The 21,946-nt window shown below is 39.5% G+C and overlaps 1 protein-coding gene and 7 long non-coding RNA genes across 40 annotated transcripts; 5 read left to right on the plus strand and 3 right to left on the minus strand.

Annotated features, from left to right (window-relative positions):
- Positions 1-878: 878 nt before the first annotated feature.
- On the plus strand, positions 879-1,463 carry LOC124313674. The gene is made up of 3 exons (XR_006910977.1): positions 879-966; positions 1,222-1,303; positions 1,380-1,463. It is a non-coding gene; the product is annotated as an uncharacterized LOC124313674 (long non-coding RNA).
- On the minus strand, positions 1,307-3,452 carry LOC124313044 (glycine-rich cell wall structural protein 1.0-like). Of its 12 annotated transcripts, XM_046777732.1 has the most exons (8): positions 3,360-3,452; positions 3,235-3,289; positions 3,090-3,119; positions 2,922-2,999; positions 2,223-2,849; positions 2,039-2,069; positions 1,529-1,879; positions 1,307-1,441 (listed from the first exon to the last, which is right to left on the minus strand). In XM_046777732.1, exons 1-7 carry the CDS (start codon positions 3,381-3,383, stop codon positions 1,540-1,542), a joined length of 1,185 nt encoding a protein of 394 aa, XP_046633688.1. In that variant the 5' UTR covers positions 3,384-3,452; the 3' UTR covers positions 1,307-1,441; positions 1,529-1,539. The 12 variants fall into 12 exon arrangements, with proteins under 12 accessions (XP_046633688.1, XP_046633682.1, XP_046633684.1 ...); XM_046777726.1 differs by having other exon boundaries at positions 1,529-2,456; positions 2,505-2,849; XM_046777728.1 differs by having other exon boundaries at positions 1,529-2,162; positions 2,346-2,849.
- On the plus strand, positions 2,732-9,609 carry LOC124313597. Of its 6 annotated transcripts, XR_006910856.1 has the most exons (11): positions 2,732-2,859; positions 5,452-5,606; positions 5,683-6,334; positions 6,799-6,919; positions 6,984-7,994; positions 8,190-8,296; positions 8,368-8,579; positions 8,661-8,745; positions 8,807-8,990; positions 9,058-9,331; positions 9,391-9,609. It is a non-coding gene; the product is annotated as an uncharacterized LOC124313597 (long non-coding RNA). The 6 variants fall into 6 exon arrangements; XR_006910855.1 differs by lacking the exon at positions 9,391-9,609 and having other exon boundaries at positions 9,058-9,389; XR_006910859.1 differs by lacking the exon at positions 9,391-9,609 and having other exon boundaries at positions 8,807-8,977; positions 9,058-9,389.
- An 833-nt stretch (positions 9,610-10,442) lies between these two features.
- LOC124313572 lies at positions 10,443-11,782 on the plus strand. Its single transcript, XR_006910808.1, has 5 exons — positions 10,443-10,481; positions 10,546-10,766; positions 10,831-11,051; positions 11,116-11,339; positions 11,404-11,782. It is a non-coding gene; the product is annotated as an uncharacterized LOC124313572 (long non-coding RNA).
- Positions 11,783-12,019: 237 nt separating this feature from the next.
- Positions 12,020-15,850, plus strand: LOC124313571. 5 transcript variants are annotated; one of them, XR_006910807.1, is made up of 8 exons: positions 12,021-12,652; positions 12,729-12,852; positions 12,917-13,719; positions 13,773-13,883; positions 13,941-14,118; positions 14,435-14,511; positions 15,308-15,417; positions 15,497-15,850. It is a non-coding gene; the product is annotated as an uncharacterized LOC124313571 (long non-coding RNA). The 5 variants fall into 5 exon arrangements; XR_006910804.1 differs by having other exon boundaries at positions 12,917-13,716; XR_006910803.1 differs by having other exon boundaries at positions 12,020-12,652; positions 12,917-13,883.
- Positions 15,851-16,139: 289 nt separating this feature from the next.
- LOC124313594 lies at positions 16,140-17,226 on the minus strand. Of its 2 annotated transcripts, none has more exons than XR_006910850.1 (4): positions 17,123-17,226; positions 16,848-17,059; positions 16,653-16,775; positions 16,140-16,549 (listed from the first exon to the last, which is right to left on the minus strand). It is a non-coding gene; the product is annotated as an uncharacterized LOC124313594 (long non-coding RNA). The 2 variants fall into 2 exon arrangements; XR_006910851.1 differs by having other exon boundaries at positions 16,848-17,062; positions 17,123-17,214.
- On the plus strand, positions 17,018-20,102 carry LOC124313549. 12 transcript variants are annotated; one of them, XR_006910750.1, is made up of 8 exons: positions 17,018-17,098; positions 18,232-18,339; positions 18,396-18,510; positions 18,577-18,686; positions 18,752-18,840; positions 18,966-19,200; positions 19,261-19,382; positions 19,607-20,102. It is a non-coding gene; the product is annotated as an uncharacterized LOC124313549 (long non-coding RNA). The 12 variants fall into 12 exon arrangements; XR_006910754.1 differs by having other exon boundaries at positions 18,440-18,510; XR_006910748.1 differs by lacking the exon at positions 17,018-17,098 and adding an exon at positions 17,681-18,169.
- A 249-nt stretch (positions 20,103-20,351) lies between these two features.
- LOC124313550 lies at positions 20,352-21,929 on the minus strand. Its single transcript, XR_006910757.1, has 4 exons — positions 21,824-21,929; positions 21,249-21,371; positions 20,731-20,954; positions 20,352-20,672 (listed from the first exon to the last, which is right to left on the minus strand). It is a non-coding gene; the product is annotated as an uncharacterized LOC124313550 (long non-coding RNA).
- Positions 21,930-21,946: the final 17 nt, after the last annotated feature.

Below are 21,946 nucleotides of genomic sequence, written 5' to 3' on the forward strand. Positions count from 1 at the left end.
ATTTCCGCGAGGTGAAAGTTTGCCGTTTTCATCACGACGACGCCATCAGGTAGAATTATAATTCGGCTTTACGCCCCGTTTTATTTCGTCATTGCTAATGACACCCATCCAGTCAAATTTTCCTTCCAAATGACGACATACATTTTCAAGGAATTTTGAAAGTGTACAGTCCTGTTGAACTTGAGAAAACCATACACAGACGTAATCAAATATGACTGTCGGTATTGATTTCAAACTTTCACTCGACCATTTTGGGCATAAAAAGACTCTACGAATCTGTTGATTTGAACAATATGTATGCTGATGTGACGGTAAAGAATAGTACATGTGGTTTCCTATCGCTGTTGTATGACGGCGCACTCTTTGTGAGTTATGATTGTTTTGAAAAAGGTCTTTCACTTTCTTTTGGTTACACGTCCGCGTCCTCAGTCATCGATCACGGAGGCCTCTGTCGGCACTAGACAGTTGACTACGTAAATAGGACATTCAGAGCTGCATGTTTGCTTTTCTGTGGTTTGTGTTTCTTTGAAACCACAAAAATGAATTTTGAAAGAGGCTCTGAGAAAATTATGATGTGGGGGATTCGGTCTAAAAGTAATTATCTGCGGGTTTCGTGTAAATTTTTACTTTTATCTCTTCTGTAGTAGGGGTGAAACTTATTGAAACGAACTAAAAATATTAAAATTACTCCCTATCCGTTCAGCGGATGTCGAGTGCGGATGAGAAAATTGCTTTAATCGTTTTCGATCGTTGGGATAGGATAGGGGTCGATTTTTAATAATTTCTATCGATTTCTTGATCATGAATAATTAGAAGAAAAGTGTCGTCTGCAAGTTTCAAGCATGACAGCAGTTGGTCGGACCATGGCCTACTATATGGGTCGGACAAAGCAGCGTGAACAAAGTTTAAGATAACAAACAAAATGGAATGATAGCATTCGAATTCAGCTGAAGGTAAAATCACGAGGTAAAATACTATGTGAATACTAAAGTATTTATATGTTTACAATCTATCTGGATAGCAATCGTTGGTTTATGCGAAAACGTGGAAACACCAAATTTTCTATTTGCTCTATACTTCTAGAGATTAAAGTTGAAAATTTTTAAAATAATTAAAAACAAAATTATAATCTGAAACACAATTTGATTGTGAGCCAATCATTCAAGTGTGAAAATGTGGAAGACAATAATTTCAATAGTAATTCAACTTCTCTCTAAAAAGCTAAGTGAAATTTTACGATCAAGCAGGACTTGCTGAGGCACCTCCCAGCCAAATTAAATTTGTGCCCATATAAAACATACAGGTATAGATTTTCAAAAATTTGTATTCATATGCAGGATTGATTTACATTAATTGATGGCTTATAAACGTCTGAATAGGCACTTGTTGGGGATAACTCTTTATACAATCGACAGAGCTAAATAGTATTGGTGAAGATCTGCTGCCAGTGAATAAGAAAAGAAGTAATCATTAATCAAATGCCTTAATTATTTTGCTAGAATGATAATTGCGTATTTGGATTGCTAACCTGCTGTTAACTTAACGACCATAACTGGCTCCTAAAGAAGCACCTTGGCTAGCACCATGCCCACCAGTCATGGGAGCTCCGTGAGAAGGAGCTGCGGGAGCCACATGTCCGCCATAGCCTCCAGAAGAAGAAGATGCTGCACTACCATATCCCCCGGAAGCCGGAGCGGGAGCTACATGAACGGGAGCTGCGTGAGAAGGAGCTGAGGGAGCAGCGTGTTGTCCACCATAGCCTCCGGAAGCCGGAGCGGGGCGATTACCGTGTCCTTCAGCAGAAGGAACACCACCATAGCCTCCAGCTGAAGGAGCAGATGCTCCAGCACCATATCCTCCGGAAGCCTGAGCGGGAGCTGCTTGAACAGGAGCTGCGTGAACAGGAGCTGCGTGAACAGGAGCTGCGTGAACAGGAGCTGCGTGAACAGGAGCTGCGGGAGCCGCATGACCACCATAGCCTCCAGCAGAAGAAGAAGATGCCCCAGCACCGTATCCTCCGGAAGACGGAGCCGGAGCTACGTGAACGGGAGCTGCGTGAGAAGGAGCTGAGGGAGCAGCGTGTTGTCCACCATAGCCTCCGGAAGCCGGAGCGGGAGCGGGGCGATTACCGTGTCCTCCAGCAGAAGGAACACCACCATAGCCTCCAGCAGAAGGAGCAGATGCTCCAGCACCATATCCTCCGGAAGCCGGAGCGGGTGCAACGTGAACAGGAGCTGCGTGAGAAGGAGCTGAGGGAGCTGCATGTTGTCCACCATAGCCTCCGGAAGCCGGAGCGGGAGCGCGGCGACTACCGTGTCCTCCAGCAGAAGGAACACCACCATAGCCTCCAGCTGAGGGAGCTGCATGTTGTCCACCATAGCCTGCAGAAGGAGCGGGAGCTACATGCCCAGCAGATTGTCCACCATATCCACCTGCTGCGGGACGAGCTGCGTGACCTGCAGATTGTCCACCATATCCACTTGCTGCGGGACGAGCTGCGTGACCTGCAGACTGACCACCGTAACCGGCTGGACGAGGAGCAGCTGGAGCTACAGCGGCATGGCCACCTCCGTAACCAGTTGACGAAGCAGCGGCCTGCCCCCCGTATCCTCCAGTCATCGGACGAGATTGGCCTTTACCTTTTCCCGATGGACGAGGAGCAGCTGGACGAGGAGCTGAACCGTATCCACCTTGGGAGCTTCCATATCCGGAACTAGCTAAAGTGGGACGAGGAGAATGCCCACCGCCCCCGTAACTGTTTCCGGTCATCGGACGAGCTGGCTGACCACCCCCGTAGCCACCCCCGTGACCACCACCCGATTGCATCGTGTTGTACCCGCCACCACCTCCTAAAATCAGGTAATATCCGTCAATTATTATTACAGATATTTCGGGATTATTTGGTATTGTTAATTAATTACCTCCGCACGGTACCATGCACATCACCTGTCCGTAGACTTGGGATGACTGAACGTAGGAACTCATCATGCTACTACCGCCTGAATGAATCGATTGAAATTAAATAACTAAAGTGAAAGTCTTACATGCGCTGATTATAGATTGTTTAGTAGTTTCAGCAGTTGTGTTACCATAGCCACCACTTCTGCCTCTGCCTCGTCCTGCATCGACAAACATTAGGGTTTTTATAAGATGATTAGTTTGACAGCAGTTACAATTTGAGCGGAATTAATTCTTAATAATAAATTAGCGCAACAACGAATAATCTTCACTTACCTTTTTTGGTGGCGTCAATCGACGACACTAGAACGGCCACCACTGCCACTGCGCACTGAAAAACGAAAAGAAAAATGAGGATATAAAATCCTGGCGATCCTAGTCGAAAATCTAATAAAACCCACCAGAATCTTTGAAAAGGCAAGCATTTTCTTTCACGTCGCTCTTTGATCTGCAACTGAAGACCCAAACATCATCCGTCGCCTTTTTTATAGACCCACCATTCACGCTATTTGAGAATAGGGAGGAGCAAAAAGTCAACTAGGAAAAGTTTTCATACCTTTCTCGTCTTGCTGTGTGTTCCCTCCCACCTTTTCTAGCATCGGGTAGAAGGAAAAATCTGAAGAAACTTTTTGTTTTTCTCGAGTGAAAATAAAGAGAGAAGCGCTTCGCCTCTTCACGGCCGCGTTTCGTGATCAACCTTCAGCTCACTCTCTCTTTTCAACGCGCGTTTTGTTGTCTCCCTGCAAAACGAATGTGTATAGATGCGCGCTCGTATCTATACGTGCCGTATTGTTTCCCACGCGTGCGGGGGCTGCGGCCAACGAGAACCTTATTGTCTTGATAGCGCGGGTCCCGCGTCATCACTTATTATGACAACGAGAAGGTGTGCTGCTGATGGCCCGCTATGACCCGCGTATTCACGCGGGTCTTTTTTCTTTTTGGTCCCGCTAGATTCAATAACTGTTATTTATGTAACCTATAGAGTCGGTGAACAGGAGAATCTTGATATTGACGCCACACCTGGAAAATAGTAAATGTCTAGATTTCATCAGGCGGGTAATAGGACGTTATTCAACGTTGGAAAGTGGAGATTATTACGTGAGCGCAGCGCTGACCTGTCGTCTTGGCCCCATACAATTCGTGCAGGGGACCATGGCAACACTTTTATTGCGAGAGAGGTGGATCATCATCAACGGCACGACATTTATATACACACGTATAATTTGCGTCAGAATGAGGGGAAGTCACGATCATCCTGGAAATATTTACGCCTACGAGTCAAAATAACCGAAAAACCGAATTTTGACGAATGGGATTTTCTTTTCCTCGGCGGACCGAGACTCGTCTAAGTGGCCTCACCGCGATATATGAGCGAATGATTCCAACAGAGTTAATTGACAACATGTGAGAGTGCCAAAACTTTACCCAAGCTACAAGTATAGGATTTTCTGTAATTACAAACAACTGATTATTATATACTGGTAAAGTCTGTTGGAAAAAGCACGCTTGCTGGTGTGTAGATTTCTCCATTCTCCCACGTCTTTCAACAACCGGCAGGTCGGATGGAAACACACAAAAAAAGAGAGAATTAAAGATGAGACGACTAACAGCGTCCAAGATTATAGGCGTCGACTCTTCTCTTTTCTCGTTTTCTTTCTCTCTCGTTGCGGATGAATCACGTAAGACTTTCACTCAATGCAGATAACGTTTCGCGGTTTTAATTTAAATTTACTTTTCAGTTTGCAATGCTAATCGGTCGAATGTATCCGATTCGCAATACGTTTCAAATTTGTTGTTTTTGACCGTAAAACTATTAGCACGACAATACTGAACTTATCGAATTTTGTTATGAGTTAAATTTTTTATTAGTTTCAATTCTGACTTGATTCATATATGTGTAATGATTGCGCAAGTTTCTCATGGATCAATTCCGCACGGACGATATGAGCGACCCGAGAGATGAATAATGCTCCTTTCTCTTTTCTTTTGATCGACACATGCACGCAATAATCAAGGTCTTCGTTGTTGACTCCTACAGCTTTAAAAAACAACAAAAATTATTCAACCGGCTCAAATTTTATTGGCGAAAGTGTCCACATGGAACAAGCACCAGCAGATCTCCGACTGATAAAACGGCCGTCAGAAACAAAAAACAGATGTTGCATCATTAACCTACATTTCTTTATTACAGTCAACTTTGATGATTTAAAGAAGAGGCCTTTTACTCTACAATAAAACAAATTTTTGACAACTCTGAGCGAGAGAAAATTGCATGAAATGAAAATTAAATGACTTATAAATGAAAATGAAATTTCAACTCCAAAAAATTAGTCGACTAATTTCGCCATTCGAAAGCTCTGTCATTATAATTAACATTTCACGTATAATTATAATCATTATCAAATCGCAAAAAAGACGAAATTAATGTACTTGAGTTAGTTGAATTCAGATACGGTCTAATTTTTCAAATGCTATACTATCATCCTTCAACAGGTTTCAAACACTATGGTCACCTGTACACACACAATTCACCTGAGGACTCTTTTGCGTGTCACCAGAGTAGGCGACGATGAGGCGCGACAGAGGCTGCGGAGAGACCTTGAGTACACCCAGCCCAAACTGGCGCATCCTATAGTGTGCGGAGAAAGGTGATTTATACGTTTTACGAGTAACAACACGCAACTCTGTTAATTCTTTCTCTCTGGGTTATCTTTTTCTAAACAGGCGATTGCACCTGGTGCCAGAGGGAGTGCTCAGCAGTCTGCCAATAAATCGGTATTTTCTGATTGAAAAAGAAACTAAGCGGAACCCATTCCGATTTCCAATAACCACCGGAATGATTGAACTGTCACCGAAAAAGTGGAATAAGACTGATGGATTGACATGTGTCAAATCTCCAATACCATAAGGAATAATTATATAGAGCGAAACTGTTTTGACGTCCATCCAAGTGGAATCAAAATCCAACCGCCTCCGTATGTCGCCATCCGTTTGCATCCATCCAAGGCTGCAGTGTAAACAGATCGGAACTTGAGTTGCACAGTGTTTCTTTGAGCAAGTTAACTCGAGGACGTCACGGATCCCATCTTTTGACTATACAACAATGCCCTACAAGACGTTGAAAAGTCACGAAAGGGCCCCCAGAATGCAAACAAGCTCACCATCACGCCGAAGGCACTTGCGGGATTTCTGATCGTTGCCCTGTACAGCCGAAATCGACGTCATGTGAGATCACGAAATTGTTCCATTTCACAATGATTACGCTGCTAAACGACAGCTCAGGTCATGAAAAACATCTGCTACAAGAGAGGACTACTACGTATACAGGAGATGTAACATCTTATACGCATGATGAACTGCACTATGCAAATTAAAGGTAAGGAAAAAACCTTCGAGGATGCAGGAGTGCCTATAGAAAAGACGAAAGGGTTAATGGCACACACATCACTGCTATAGGCGCATCTCGGAATTTTTTCTTTCCGAGAAAACTAGCGGTGTAATTTTGGTGGGGTCGTGATTTCATACTTTCACTTTTGCGTCGACACGCCAGCAGATAGAGAAAGAATTTCGAAAAGAAACAATAGCTGGATGTAGTATATGTATGAACTTAAACATTGGGCGGTACTATACTGCGTAGATTTGTACATATGACCTTTTCTCCAACTGATGCGGTTTTACCCGTTTCAAATCGAGGGATGTAGTTTACACGCCAATAATAAAAGCTGGATTCAATAGAAAAGTTTCATTAGATTCTGTCAACATTTTTATTCTGTCCGCTGATTTTTCTTTTTCAGAAATATCACACACCCACGCTCCATTCACTTTTATTCCCTTTTTTAGCAGGAATCCATCAACCTTGTACGCGGATCACATTTAAGATGACCGTAACCCCATTACTTTGGCTATGAATTGTTGAAAAACTCGTCGACTAGTGTATTGTGGTACTTACAGAGGTAACTAGGTACGCATCTTTCAATGCCGTATTAAATTACAATCTAATCATCGTTCCATCTTTCCAAAAAAAGGTAGAATACTATGCAGGCTACGTGTGCAGCCAACTTTACAGGACAGCAAGAAGCATATAAGTCATCAGAAATTCGAGACGTGGAAACCGCCAATGCGTATAACCGTGACCTCATAGAAACCCAAAATAGACGCCTGTAGGTGTCACCGATTAGGCCTAACAGTAAACCCGCGTACACTTTCACCTTTCAGCACTCCCACGTTTTGTACTGTAAGTAATTCTTCATCTTAGACGATCGAGACGATGGCGTCCTTGATGTTTTTCCGTGCCCATTTTTTCTTGATGACATAGTTTTAAACTATGAAATGGGCCAGTGTGATGTTCTGTCTCGATTTATTCACCGAGTCTGAAACCATCGCTCGTTTTCTATGTGAAACTAGGAGACGAGAGATGCGAAAGTTGATTTTTCATTATTAAAAAACTCTGGTAATTGTTATCAGATGGATTGCCATCAAAGATATAAAGGCTAATTTATATTATAAGTAAGTCTTTTCATATTGGACGTTGTTTTGGACTTGATCGTCTTCCAAAAGAGAAAGGTTGCAATCGGATGATCAATCCCACGTCAACTGCCTACGGAGATGTATACCTGCTGCTGTTATTTTATTGTTTAAAGTGTGGCTTACATCCAATTGGTTTAGACGGCAAAGTGGTTCTAGCAAACAACAAATAATTGTAACGTTCTGCTAGCTAATAATAGAAAATTGTGTCATTATTTATCTTTACATGTAACAAGTGACAACTTTTGGAACTGGTTTTTTTTATTACCTGTGAGCTGTGACTTATGATATTTTTGTTTTTGTTTTTTCTTATTCTACTAAATATAATATAATTCTGATTATTTTGGTTTATTAAATGTAAGGTCAGTTTAAGAAAATACAAGCATATGCATCATTTTTGAAAAAAACCGCGTCATTATTGTTTTTCAGACACCTAGTAGAGGAATTTTGTACTGCTTTGTGGAATCATGCTGTCGACTGCCTACCGCGTGGGTTTCACATGCACATCACAAGTGAGATTGCTTTGATATTCTTATAACTGTTTATGAAATATTTGTTATTTAGACTGTTTAAAATTGGAGAAGAAACAAAAAACTGTCAGGAACAGTTTTTGAGGAAACAGCAAATTGAACATGGGCAACTCTCGAATCGAAATGCTGTTTTGAACATTATACCTTACTGTAAAACTAAATCTATCTTTTTTGTAGGTATGTACGTCATTTCTGATTTACCCATTCTCCAGCTGACAGAGATCAACAGGCAGTGAAACTGCAACATAAATATTCAAAGTAGAAGAAGATGCTCACAATCATTGGTAGATCACTACGAAAACTGAAATTTTGATACATACATTGAAAGTTGAAACCTTTTCATTCTGACTTTCAGACAAGAAAACATGTTGCTTGAATTACAAATTACAATTTACTGGCATTACATTAGCTGGCACCCTTTCAACAAGCAAAAGCATCCCAAAGACAAACAGCTTTTGGAGACACAAACTACTTCAGTGCAACTACCACGTTGCTAAACTGAGTTAAAATCAGAAACCAAGACTCGAAATATTCCATATCATCAAGGCGTTGATGCCAGTATTTGAGGTAAACCAAGAAAAAGATAAACCAGCCATCATGCACATTCAACAGTTCCTGAAAACTATTGTAACTGTAAAACTTTATCAGATTGGTCCTAGTTCACCCTCAGTTAATCTGGCTGAATAAATTGAGTCACAGCAGGAAACTTCTTAGGTTTATCCCATGAAAATAGGTGAGTGCAATTACTACGTATCGGAACTTCATATACTCTTATTTTATTTTTGATGCTATAGATATGGAATTCGATGAAGTGTTTGGATCGTGGACCGAATCATTCATTCGGCTGAAGATCTCGGTTCTCTGGGATGACTCGGCGTAATAACTCACACATCTTGTTCAGGAGCAACTCACTCCCCTCATTTGGTTATTCACAATTCCGCTGAATTCATGTAGAATAAGGATCGGTAATCCACAGCCGTAAGGATACGTAATCGAAAGGACCCATTAAAAAAAACAAATGTCATTCAGTTTTCTCTAAATTCAGATGCGAACGTTGTTCACCCTTTCATTCGTAGCGCCATTCCCATTCGTGAATATCGATTACTTCGTTCTCAATCCGTTTTCGTGTACAGGACGAGATTGATGCTTTGCACGAAAATTCATGATGTGCTTTCATTTCTTTGCTTTCATTTCAAAAGTCGTTAGTGGACACTGGACAGTGGAAGAATTAGCCAAATGAGGCAAACCTCCAAGGGAAAACATCAAACATGAAGAGAAAACAAATCGTATTGTTGGAATGTCTAGTGACTGTATTCTGGGTAATTGCATTTGTGTAAATTTTTAAGCTAATAAAACTATCTTTATCTTTTGTGACAAGGAATAAGTCCGGTGCATTATTTACGTTACCTCCAAACAACCTAATTAGATGATGAAGATGATTTTGAATTGATTGCCGTCATTTTGGCATTGGCTTTCTCCCCCTCCGCATGAAATTGAATGAAGCAGCATTTAAGGTGAACACTTCCACTTATTTACATGAGTTGACTTGCATAATAGGGAGATGATGTTGTCAAGCCAGTGTCTTCACAAAGATTAAAGGGGAGGAGAGACAAAATAACTTTCAAGGCTGTTCGCTACCAAACGATGTTGAGTTCAAATTGGGTCAATAAAGGATACTCCTCCCTTATTCAATTTGCTCTATTTTCATCTGACCTCGAATACTAAAAAATACCTCCAGCGTTGTTGCTGCGGGGAATCGACGTGCCGGTGGGCATTCTAGGAGCCCAAAAATGCTCAGTAGTCCACGTATTCGCACGGTGTGCACTTGTCTCTAGTTTGTTGCCGTAGTGTTGCATCTCTTCGCCTTTGCACTTGGATTAATTTGGAATTATGCACTGCCTACACAATTTGTCGTTCGTTGCTGGTTTCTCTGTAGTGTTTTTTTTTCGTAGATTTCGTTTTACTATCTGATCACTATGTCAGCACAATTGCACTGGAATAGTCTTGTAGTGTTCGTAGATTGATTCACCTTATTTGTTGTCCACACTTTGTTGTCCAGCTACTTAATTAGAGTAAGCCAATCTAGATAAGGTTAAAGTTAAGCATAAGTTAAGATATTGTAGGTTAAGCCGTTTAGCTAAGCTAAGGCTATTGTAGGTTAAGCTAAGTTTAGGTTTAAGTTCACGATAGAGTTAGTTGCCAATTTACTGTGGTGCCTCTGTGGTGTAGAAAATTCGTCTTTAGCAATCCCCAACCCTAACGTGTCAACTAATAACCCTTTTTCTTTCAGGAAATTGTGAATCTAAATTGAATGTTTTAGCTGTATATTTTCTATTTTTGCTTAATTGATTGTGGTTTAAAAAAACTATAAAGTTTTATCCATCATTTGTCGTTGATCTAATTAGGATCATGGACCAAGGAGGATCGCCGCCGCCACTACAAGATAGGACCCTGGCCCACGGGTCGAAGGTACATTTCATTTGATTTTAAATGCCTTCAACTTCTTTTATTTATGTTTTTGGATTTTCTTTAGACTGGAGAGGATCGCCGCCGCCGCCGCCGCCGCCACCGGAGCCGCTTCAAGATCGTCGCACGCTAGGACCTTCGCCAATGGATCTCAGGTATATTTTTTAATTCTAAGTGTCTAACCATACTTTTTTTATGTACTCTAGATGGGACCCAGGACCAAGGAGGATCGCCGCCGCCACTACAAGATCGTCGCTTCAAGATAGGACCCTGGCCCACGGGTCGAAGGTACATTTCATTTGATTTTAAATGCCTTCAACTTCTTTTATTTATGTTTTTGGATTTTCTTTAGACTGGAGAGGATCGCCGCCGCCGCCGCCGCCGCCACCGGAGCCGCTTCAAGATCGTCGCACGCTAGGACCTTCGCCAATGGATCTCAGGTATATTTTTTAATTCTAAGTGTCTAACCATACTTTTTTTATGTACTCTAGATGGGACCCAGGACCAAGGAGGATCGCCGCCGCCACTACAAGATCGTCGCTTCAAGATAGGACCCTGGCCCACGGGTCGAAGGTACATTTCATTTGATTTTAAATGCCTTCAACTTCTTTTATTTATGTTTTTGGATTTTCTTTAGACTGGAGAGGATCGCCGCCGCCGCCGCCGCCACCCCACCGGAGCCGCTTCAAGATCGTCGCACGCTAGGACCTTCGCCAATGGATCTCAGGTATATTTTTTAATTCTAAGTGTCTAACCATACTTTTTTTTATGTACTCTAGATGGGACCCAGGACCAAGGAGGATCGCCGCCGCCACTACAAGATCGTCGCTTCAAGATAGGACCCTGGCCCACGGGTCGAAGGTACATTTCATTTGATTTTAAATGCCTTCAACTTCTTTTATTTATGTTTTTGGATTTTCTTTAGACTGGAGAGGATCGCCGCCGCCGCCGCCGCCACCCCACCGGAGCCGCTTCAAGATCGTCGCACGCTAGGACCTTCGCCAATGGATCTCAGGTATATTTTTTAATTCTAAGTGTCTAACCATACTTTTTTTTATGTACTCTAGATGGCACCCAGGACCAAGGAGGATCGCCGCCGCCACTACAAGATCGTCCCCACCGCCGCAAAGGACTTCGAAGATCTTTAAATGGTACGGTATAATTTTTTCCTACCTAAGGTTGTGTGAGTGTATTATCGTGTTAAATGTGTTTGTGTAAGTATGGATTTGTTGTTTATTCCCTCTCCAATATAACCTTACCTTCACAATTACGGTATATAATTATGGTCTAGAAACAGTATTCTCACTCCCGTATCATAATCCTATTATCCATTCGCATCACTCTTTTTTTGGTTAGTCATAGAAGTATAAATTTAGAAAGTATAAATTTAAGAAAGTATAAATTTAGTTTTGCTGCTGGTCTAGTTTTTTAGTTTATTCATAATTTTAGTTTAGTTTTAGTTTTAATTAGTGTTTTAGTTGGTGGTTTAGTTTTATTACAGTAGATATTCGGTAACAATCTAGGTAGTTGGTATTGTAGTTTATTTTTAGCTTATTATTATAAATATCAACGCCGTTATTAATAGTGGAAATTGGACCAATTTCCTTTTTTAATTACGGCCAATTTAATTGGTAAACAATCCACGTTGACCAAGGGTAAGGCTATTCAAAATTCATCGGCGTTTCTGTTCGTTGTTTGATTAACCAGAGGGAACATTGACATTGAGGCAATATACACTACTGCGCCTACTTTTTTCGCTGAGCTGTGTTAGTCTTTTTTTTTATTTTTTTTTTTTCGAAATTTTGAAAGACACATATCTGGAATCTGAATTCTGATCATCACAATATTTCATCACATATCTGAAGTATTTTTGTTTGGCAACGTCTTATGGTCTTTATGGATCGCATGTTCGGATTGTTCGCATCATTTGTCATTTCGTCTGTGGCGTGGTCTGGTCTGATCTGTTCGTTCGTTCGTTCGTTCGTTCGTATTGTTTCTCAATTGGTAAGAGTGAGTGTGAGTGTGAGTGTCTGAGTGATCCACGCTGCGTTGAACAATAGAAGGCAATTAATCATTTTCAAAATAACAATTATTTAAAGGTTCTATGTAGTAGGAAAGTTTGTATCTGGTTCAAACATGGACACGTTAAATTCCAAAAGTTGTTATGAAACTAGGTAAGTTAAACCAGCCTTCACATTCAAATTGTCCTCAATGCTTATTGAAATTTTGTGTTGGTCATATCATGTGGAGGAAGAGCTTGTGGGCTGGGCAGCCTGGGCTACAGGTGTAAAAAGAAATCGGAATAATGGTATTGAAAAAATTTGCAATCAGCACCATGATTCAAGAAAATTGATCGAAACATCATCCAAACTGAGTAACAAAAATATTTTTGATGATGAAAATTTTCCCCTGATTTTATGAAACATTTCTGTTTGCAGTCGAAGTTTTAACTTGACAGTGTTAGGGAATAAGTTCATCTTTATTGAAAGTCAAATCAAGCTTTCGTAAAGTGCAGCTCATGGAAAGGGTGTGTTGACTCCACTCCTCCACACAATTCTGTAAAACCAGAAAAGGAAGATGTCATTCTCATGCAGTGGAAATAGTTGAAGAAAAGTTGTCACAAGATCAAATGGACACAGAACTTGACACTTATAACTTCAAGCTACACTTGCACTTAGTTTCAAGTTTGAAAAGGGTTTGAATGCAGAAAACTCAAAACATTTGAAAAAGAGCTGAATCACGGAAATTCAATGGGTCAATACTTGGAGTTCTCATTCCATGGTGCCTACCGCAACTTATAGATCTCGCTCTACGAACTACGATGCAACGATGGTGGAAGAAAATGTCGACGATGTAGTTTGGCGTTGATAAAGTTGCCTTCATCCCCTGGCTGGTGAAGAAGAAGAGATCCAGGTATTTTATTTAATGGCATCGCTTTTACGTGACACGAGTCTTCACAAACTGCTGGATTCGAAGAAGGCAAACTACGCAAGCGGACATCAGGCAAGTGGCAATTTTGAAAACACATCTGGACTCAAAAGCCTGCTGAAAAATGAAACTTTGTTCTGGGCCTACGTCAGAAGAGTCTTTGCAGATCGACCAACTAGAACAACTAGAACTATCCCCCCCCCCCCCCCCCCCCAAAAAAAAAAAAAAACTGGCCGACTTTGATTAGTCTCTATACGCTCACGTGTCCGCTGAAGAAGTCGAAAGTTTTATCTGTGATCACGTTCGGCAGGTAGTGTATTGCAGAAGATTTTGCACTTGACTTCATCCCCGAATTTGTTTTCATAGATGACTTGGAATCGGGGAATTCTCTGGTGGTCCTTGAGCGAAAACCGATAGTTTGGCAGCCATCGTCTCTTCCGCCCCAATTACAGGAACTCATCCTTGCCGATCTGTTTGGTATGTCATAATGTTAAATTAAGTGCTTGTTTCTCTTATTAAAATTTACATTTTTAGAATTACATCAGAAAAACAGATGTTTGGCCCATGCTCGGTCTGTTCTCATTTCTTCCACTACACGTCTTCCCTCGTAATACCAAGCCACTTACCTGTAATCATCAGCAAAGTTGCGAAATTGTTCGCATTCATGTTCAGATTTCCTAAACTGAAATTAAAAACAAAACATTATAGTCAGGTTAGTACTGGAAGTATCCTTTGTAGCACTTACTTTTACCATCGAATTTTAACACCACACGCATCTGCGCTATTAATACCCATTAAAAAAATGCGGAGGGCTTTTTGCCTTTTTCCAGTTCGTTATTTCCAATTGATTAACCGAAAATGTTTTTGTTTTAATAATTTGTTTAATCCATCTGTTTATATTCATGCAACCCTGCCCACTCCCCCTCGATATCAGTGCAAATTTTTCAACATATTGGCCGTCTGACGTGTCGATTCCTGTGCTGAACTGTGTTGTGGTGGTGTGATTGTGATGACAATTCTCATTCTAGGCTAAACTGCTGTTGAACAGTTGTCTGTTGTTACCTGTACTTCTCATCCCATGTAGAAACACGTCACAGCAGTATAAGTAATTTGTTTATCAATTTTTCTGCAATAATGCAATATATTTTATTAGTTTATGTTTAGGGAGGTGATCCCTTTGCTTAACTACTGAAGAGTTTGAGAACATGCAAAATCTGAATTTGATTGCTGTCTCTTCCCTACTAACACAGCGATGTACCATGGATATGACTGAAGCGTACTCCCAAGGATAAGGGAGATACAAACAGCATATCCATGGAATGCTTCATGTTTATCCTTATTTCCCCTTCCCCGCACGTACCATTTGTATGTCCCTTGAATATACCGGTTTGTGTATACACAGTATACTTAAATAACATCCATCTTTGGATATGATTTCTGTTAGAAAATAAAAGATAAAAGTTACCCCCGAGATTCGAACTACTGACCTTCAATTCCGTAGCTCGCCTCTCTAACCACTTGACCAACTGTTCATACATTTTAGGAACAAATGTTTGGGATCAACGGAAATTGAGATATTTTTTAGCTTTTTCGTCCACTGTGTACCTAATATGGTTATACTGTGATGCACATTCTGTGTATGTACCAAATGGTATCACAACAAAATCATACCCCCGGGTATATAACTTTGACGTACAATCAGTATGTTAATGAATATACGCTGGTGGATCTACGGTGAATATTCTTTATTTGATCCCATCCTAGATCCGAATAAATTTATACCTACGCTATACTACCGCCCCCCAATTGCGACCTGGATCTATCCATCCCATATTTATCTACATCTTACATAAAGAGGATGGGCCGTGTTAGTAGGGTTGTCTTTCATGGCTTTTTTGTAGCTGGCTGGTTAAAGGTGTGGTCAAGTCAAGTTGAGCTGCTGCATGCAGTCTATAGAGCTGATGTTATGAAGTGTGGAAGGGTAACCAAACTGAAAGATGTTCTTGGAATGGTAATTTAATTGATATTATTGATATCTTTTACATAAAAAATTGTTTTTCTATATTAACATTTTGCTATTTTCCTCTTAGGACCCATGGCAAGGTGATATTTCAACTTTACGATGGTGCTCAATATGCAGTAGTTTTGTACCTATTTCCAGTTCAAGCTGTTGGATGCCTTCTGTAGTCCTGGTGTTATCCTGGAATGTGTTGATTGTCAATGCCTTTGTTTCTTGTACTGTGTTATGCCTCTGTGAAGTACCTTGATGATTGGACCCAGTTGAAGAAGTTAATGATGTAGATCTAGACAAGTGCATAATCTGGGCTCTCTTCTTTTCTGTGGCCCCGTTTCCCTAACTAACCACTAACCAATGCCCGCCGGTGGTCACTCACCCGCTGTGATAACCAGGAGGATGAGGAGGGCTCTGGTCGAACGGGGACTTGGAAGGCGCATGATCCGATGAAAACTTTTGGAGGGTCATGTGTCTAACCCTGAAGCCTAGTATGACTAATCGCTCCCTAGTAAAACTGGCCTCGCACTCTTCTCTCTTCTTCCATGTCCAGGGTATTTCCCTGGGCACAGTCAATCAAGACAGTGTCTCCCCCTGTCTAGATAGGCTGGACTTTGCAAGGGTAAAGTCAAGCAAGGGTTGTTGACCAAATCATCAGCATCAATCGGTAAAATAAAAATTTAAAGCATTTGAAAAAAATAACCAGGGAAAATAATAGTAAATGTAATTAACATAATTTATTTTAATTTATTTACAAATATGTATGTATAATTTATTCAGAATTTTGTTAATTTTATTCTGAATTATTTATGTATGCTTGTTATTACCACAAATAAATATTTAAAAATTTAAATTAATTGAACCAAACTACTATATACTTCCATACGCCGGTTGCTCAGAAAGATTTTTGATCTAACAGTCCTTGATTGGTTCACTAAAAAAAAATGAAGGATCACGTTGCCTCAACCATATAACAAAAAATTACAGACAAAAATAACTACACATAAATAGTTAAACCATATCTTGAACTGTGACACCAAGGAGACAGAAGCAGCTATAAGCATTTCTATCACCTTTTCCTCATTGGGCAGAATCTCCATTTACAGGTTGAACATCAAATGTCCATCGAAACCTACAGGGAAACAGACAGATATAGCTTCAGACAGGAATAGATACATCACAGGCAAGCCGCATTGGCAAATAGAACAAAAAAAGTTAAAATTCAGTAACCTTACTTTACAATTGCTTCAGCATTAAAATTGTCTGCTGTCATGCTGTTGTGGTGAGACATGGTAGTGTGGAAAGGATTTTTCATTTTCATTGTCATCATATATGATTGACTCAACATTTGATATTGCCTTGTAGTAAGCGGAAGCCACAATGAATACAAACACATTCTTAATAACTGGCAGGTTAAGTGTTACCCTTACCAACTGGGTGTTTTTCCTTTCAGTAATCCACTGTCCAAGCGCTGTTTCCCGGGTTTCTGAAACGTCTGGAATCACTTACAGATGCCATAGACGTGATAAAGTACATGAACGAATATCACTGCCTACTCCTCATTGTAGAAGTTGGACTGGCGCGTCATATCACTTCGAGGATTTCGTCAGTTGTGTTGTGTGATGTTGCGGCTGCGTGGTGGCTTCTTGGTGACATTTGGAGGGGAGAATAAGAATATTACGTGAGTATGAAATTTATTTTTTACCTTTGTTTGTTAGTTCCTTCTTTCAATTGTGTCATCAACGGGCTAGAGCAGACATTGTTTTCTTTTTCATGGTACTTTCAATTAAACGTTTCTTATCTCTGACGCTAGACGGCATAGCCTTTGATCATTTTTTACCTGTCAGTCATCAGTTTAGTTACATGTACTTTGCACATCTCTGAAGAAATTTCTCGCTGCTACTACAAAGAAATTTTAAGTGATAGCTGTCAGTTTCTGTTAAAGCAACAAAGCTCACTTGTTAGATTTTTAATATTTTGTGTTTTTTTTTCTACTTCCGGTTTTCTCATTTCTGTCAGTAGTTTAGTAAATACTCATCTGACGCACAAAAGAACCACATATTCGTGATCCTCGTCCAATTTTTGGTAAAGTTCATGTTTTTTTTCTACGTACGCGTACTTCCGGTTTTGAGAATTTTCCTGAGTTCAGGAAAAATCGCGATTTTGACCAAATTTTGGATTTCGTTAAAATTACACGTAGTCGACCCCAAATTTCACGGAGATCACGAATATTTGGTTTATTTTGTCGGCAGCTCAATGGTTAATGCGCTATCGCTTACTTCCGGTATACTTCCGGAAAATTTGCATAAAACTAGCAAGTGAGCTTTATTCTCTGTACTATTCTCAAGATTTCAAGCTAGGTTTAGGCAAATAAAAGTGCACCGTTCAAGTTATACAAGTAGCTAAAGAACTGAATTGCTTTAAGTTACATGGCAGATACAGAACTGCAGCCCGATAGCCAGTGCGGTGAAAACATTTTTGATATCCCATATATGTAATAGTTTTAATTCAAAGCAATAATGTTTTTTAAGATCTTCAATATCACTAGAATTCAAAAATTTTACGTTGTGTCTCACAAGGCGCGTTTTTGGGACTTGAAGTGTCAAAGGTGTCCAATAGATGACATAGGTGTTCTTGTTTATCATGTGATGGCGGATTGTTGGGTGGTTGTCAAAAGTTTTCCTTAATTTTTCCATGAAAGTTACCGATGAATTCATCAGTAAATTCAAGTTTATTTCTGTGCAACTTGTTTGTAATGTGATTTATTCCGTATGTGTGTTGGATCACCTTACATATTTCTATTATTACGTGTAGCATGCGTGTAGGAAGGAACGCGAAAGGCAACTGAAACTACAGGTAGCCTACCATCAATTCTTTGATTAAAATCGCCGCTCTGCTGAATGCTTTATCCTGTTGATGCAGGTAAAAACCTATAATAGCTTAGTCACAAATCTTTGAATACCTCTTTACATTTTTAGTTCATATTCTATTGGTAATCTGGAGTTTCTAATAATGTTGGTAGATCACTAACCCCAGCGTGGACAACACATGTTGTTTTTTCATGTTTTCTACAAATAATGCATTGACAGACAAGTATTATTCTTCCTTGAGAAATTTGTTACTTTTATTTCATGCTATTTATTATTTGACATAATACAGACCATGGGTAATCTTCAGGTTAATTGCAGCAACTTGGGACTTGTCCTGTGAAAAGACACAGGGCACATGACCAGATTTGTGTTTTTCTGAATGTTCTATTCAACTAGTAGGTAACAACTAACTTTACCTTATTGCATGAATGTGAATATTAATTGAACTATTTCCTTTGCCAAAGTTAGTTGGAACCCTAACTCAAACACAGACAACACATTGCTGCTGCCTTACGGCCACAGGCAGGAAAATGATTCTTTTCTTCAGAAAATTGTAAGTTGTATTTGTAGTCTTATACCCCCCCATACTTTTTGTTACTATTATAGATTTTTATGTTGAAACAGTTACGGAAAATGATCGGAAATAGCCAAGTTAATAATTTGTGTGTTGTCTCATAGGGAAAGCTGTTTGAGTAATCTGTTATTCATCCTCACTTGATTCATTTCGTGCCAGTTAGTGAAAGGCGTGAAGAATCAAGAATTCAAGTTTAGCTGCTGCGTGCTGTCAGCAAGCAAGCAATCCAATTGATGTCCACCAGGTGGCGCGAGTGTCTTCAAGGCCCAAATTCGGCCATTTTGTTCCTTGACGTAGCAGAAGTGAGATGCCGGTCGTGACGTTTCCCAAAATGAAAAGGTATTTCTTGTCAATTAATTAGGTTAATGGAATGTAAAATTTCGATGTGTCAATTTTCAGGTGATTGATCTTACCACTTTGCCATCGGAATTGAAAATGCCTGTACAATTGCCGAATTGTCGTGCCTCGTGTGACTCGCTGCCTGTACCCAGTCGTACGTCTCATCCCATGCAACATCAAAAGTAATTATTTTCTTCAGATTTCCTACAACTATTTGGTTAATATGACACTAGAGATCAATTGGCTTTGCTTCTGTAGAAATTTGAATACCTTTCCAACTATTACTTCTTTCGTAAAAATTGCAGAAATCAAAGCTATTCTGTTTGGTCTTACTCCTTATCTTTTGTCATAAAGAGTCCAGTTAACTTGTGTTTCCTGATGGTAATTTTTTTATTTTCTTCAATAGGTCTAACAACCACGCTGCACGCTGCAGCCAGATGGTGAAAGGTGTGATGAAGAAAAGTTCAACCGTTGTATGCAGGATGTGGTGTCAGTGTTATCCAGAAGTAGCTGTGCTGGAGTTATTCCGAAGCAGCTGAGCCAGAATTTTTCCAAATTGCAGACTTCAAATTTTAACTGCCTTCATTTGTGTTTTTTGCTTTGCAAGTGGTATCCGTGGTGCTGATTTGAAATATTTTTATCCCCTTTTATTTGTGGTTTTGCTCTGCCGATGAGTTTCTGACTTGAATTGGTTTCATCTGTCGTCTTTTGTGTTTTTACTTGGGCAGTATACGATTGTGGCAAACTGATTCTATGTCAGTTTTGATACAGTCGACAACTGCTAGATTAAATTCCGGCTTTCCGCACCAACAAAATAATAACGGCACATGTTATTATCGCGGTTGGGAAAGTCACAGGCCCCCCCCTCCCTGGGGGCCATAAAAAATATATGTGGTTGTGTTAAAATAAATAAATATGTAAAATAATAAAAAATGGTTTTTAATTTTATAAACAAAAAAAACATGGGAACAATGAACATCGCCAATTTTTTGCGAAAAAGACTTAGTAAAAATAAATGATGGGTTCGTAAAAATAAATGATGGGTTCATTTTAAAATTTAATAAAAATTTGGCTGGATAATGTTTAGATTGATGAAAATATTGTGAATAATATAATGGTTTCATGATTTAAAAAAAAGCAGTAGTCAGTAGTTATGATTTCAATAATTATTATTTTATAACAAGGTGGTATTATTGATTATGTCAGGTTTGTTATGGTGGATGTAAGTTGATCATCATTACATAAGATTTTTATGGTTGTAACTATGCTTTCTCACAGAAAATATAAAATCTTATTGCAATTACCCATCCACACAACTACCTAAGAGGAAATTTTGTTTACTTGGGGAAAGAGAGAACAGATATGAATTTGAAAATTTCTAAGACTAAATTATTTATCAATCTCTTGAAGTTCAGCAACCTCTTCTTAGCTTCACCAATGGATCAAGTCCGGAACGGCGCCGTTCGATTGAACTGAAACGAGAATAGAAAATTAGTTATTAATTGAATAAAACTTTTCATCCAACATTACCTCAACATGGATACAGGTAGCAGAAGAATACAACAACAAATTGCCAGAAAGCAATCAGGCAACACCTATTATTCTGCACAACAGCTCAACTCTGCATGGACAACAACATGGTAAATTGAAGTATGATGTTGAACTGCAAGTCTGTAGAAGATCCATTTCAGTGCACCTCTAAATCAGAAAATGACTGCCACACCAAACATCAAACTTTCTCTAACCAATGAAACCTGTAAAGCAAAAGCCAAAAGTACATTAATGAACCAATAACATTTTCAAAATTATAAAATAGATAATTTTAGTTCTGTTTATAATTTTCTCAAATAAACCAAATTGTAACTCTTCCCAAGGTGATCAAAATCTTTTCACAAATGCTTATTTGAAACAGTTAGTAATTGTTCAATTGCTTCTAAATCATGAATTTTAGGCCCAACTCGAGTAAATTCTAAACAAAGAACACAAATGGACTAAAATTTAACAAGATGCTAACCCACTGAAGTTGTCTTATTACAAGTAGATGTTACCATTTCAGCTTGCCTAGTGTGCACATTTTCATCTCGCAACATGGTAGAGGCCTCATTGGAGGCTTGGCATCTTATCTCATCTTGTTGATTTGGCATTCCACATTGAGAACAATCTCCACCAACCTGTCACAAAATAGATCAGATTAGTTATAGACAGTTTTCAAATAATTAGTAATGAAAGTAAATGTCTTTGCAAGCTCAATTCAAGGGCATCTCTCAATTGGAAAAATTCACATAACAAATCACAGAAAATATTTGCAAATGACGTGTAACTTTAGTTTACTAATGTTTGATAATTGGTAATAAAGGTAATAAAACAGCTCAATTTTCTTTCGGAAACCTCATCACAGAATTTATATGAGGAAACAAAGTTATAGGACCATTAAGTTACTCTACATTATTACTTGTACTGTTCTAAAGTACTTGACATGACGAAGCGTGCAACACTCAGCAAGAGACGACATTTTAAACAAGTGTACAACAAGCATGGCCACATTGAACTGGCTAGTATAAATTTAAGGCCATGTTTCCGTAAACTGACCGTAGAAAACATTAAGAATTAGAGTAGGAATTACCTTTTTTTATGAAGAACAATTTCAGAAATGAAATTACCCGGCAGTCATGACTGGAGTAACCTTGTCGGTCAGCGTTTCGGAAGTAAAACAACGACAATTGGTTTCTCAACCTTCGTCTCAGTC

Source organism: Daphnia pulicaria, chromosome 9, assembly GCF_021234035.1.
Source record: "Daphnia pulicaria isolate SC F1-1A chromosome 9, SC_F0-13Bv2, whole genome shotgun sequence".
NCBI lineage: Eukaryota > Metazoa > Arthropoda > Branchiopoda > Diplostraca > Daphniidae > Daphnia > Daphnia pulicaria.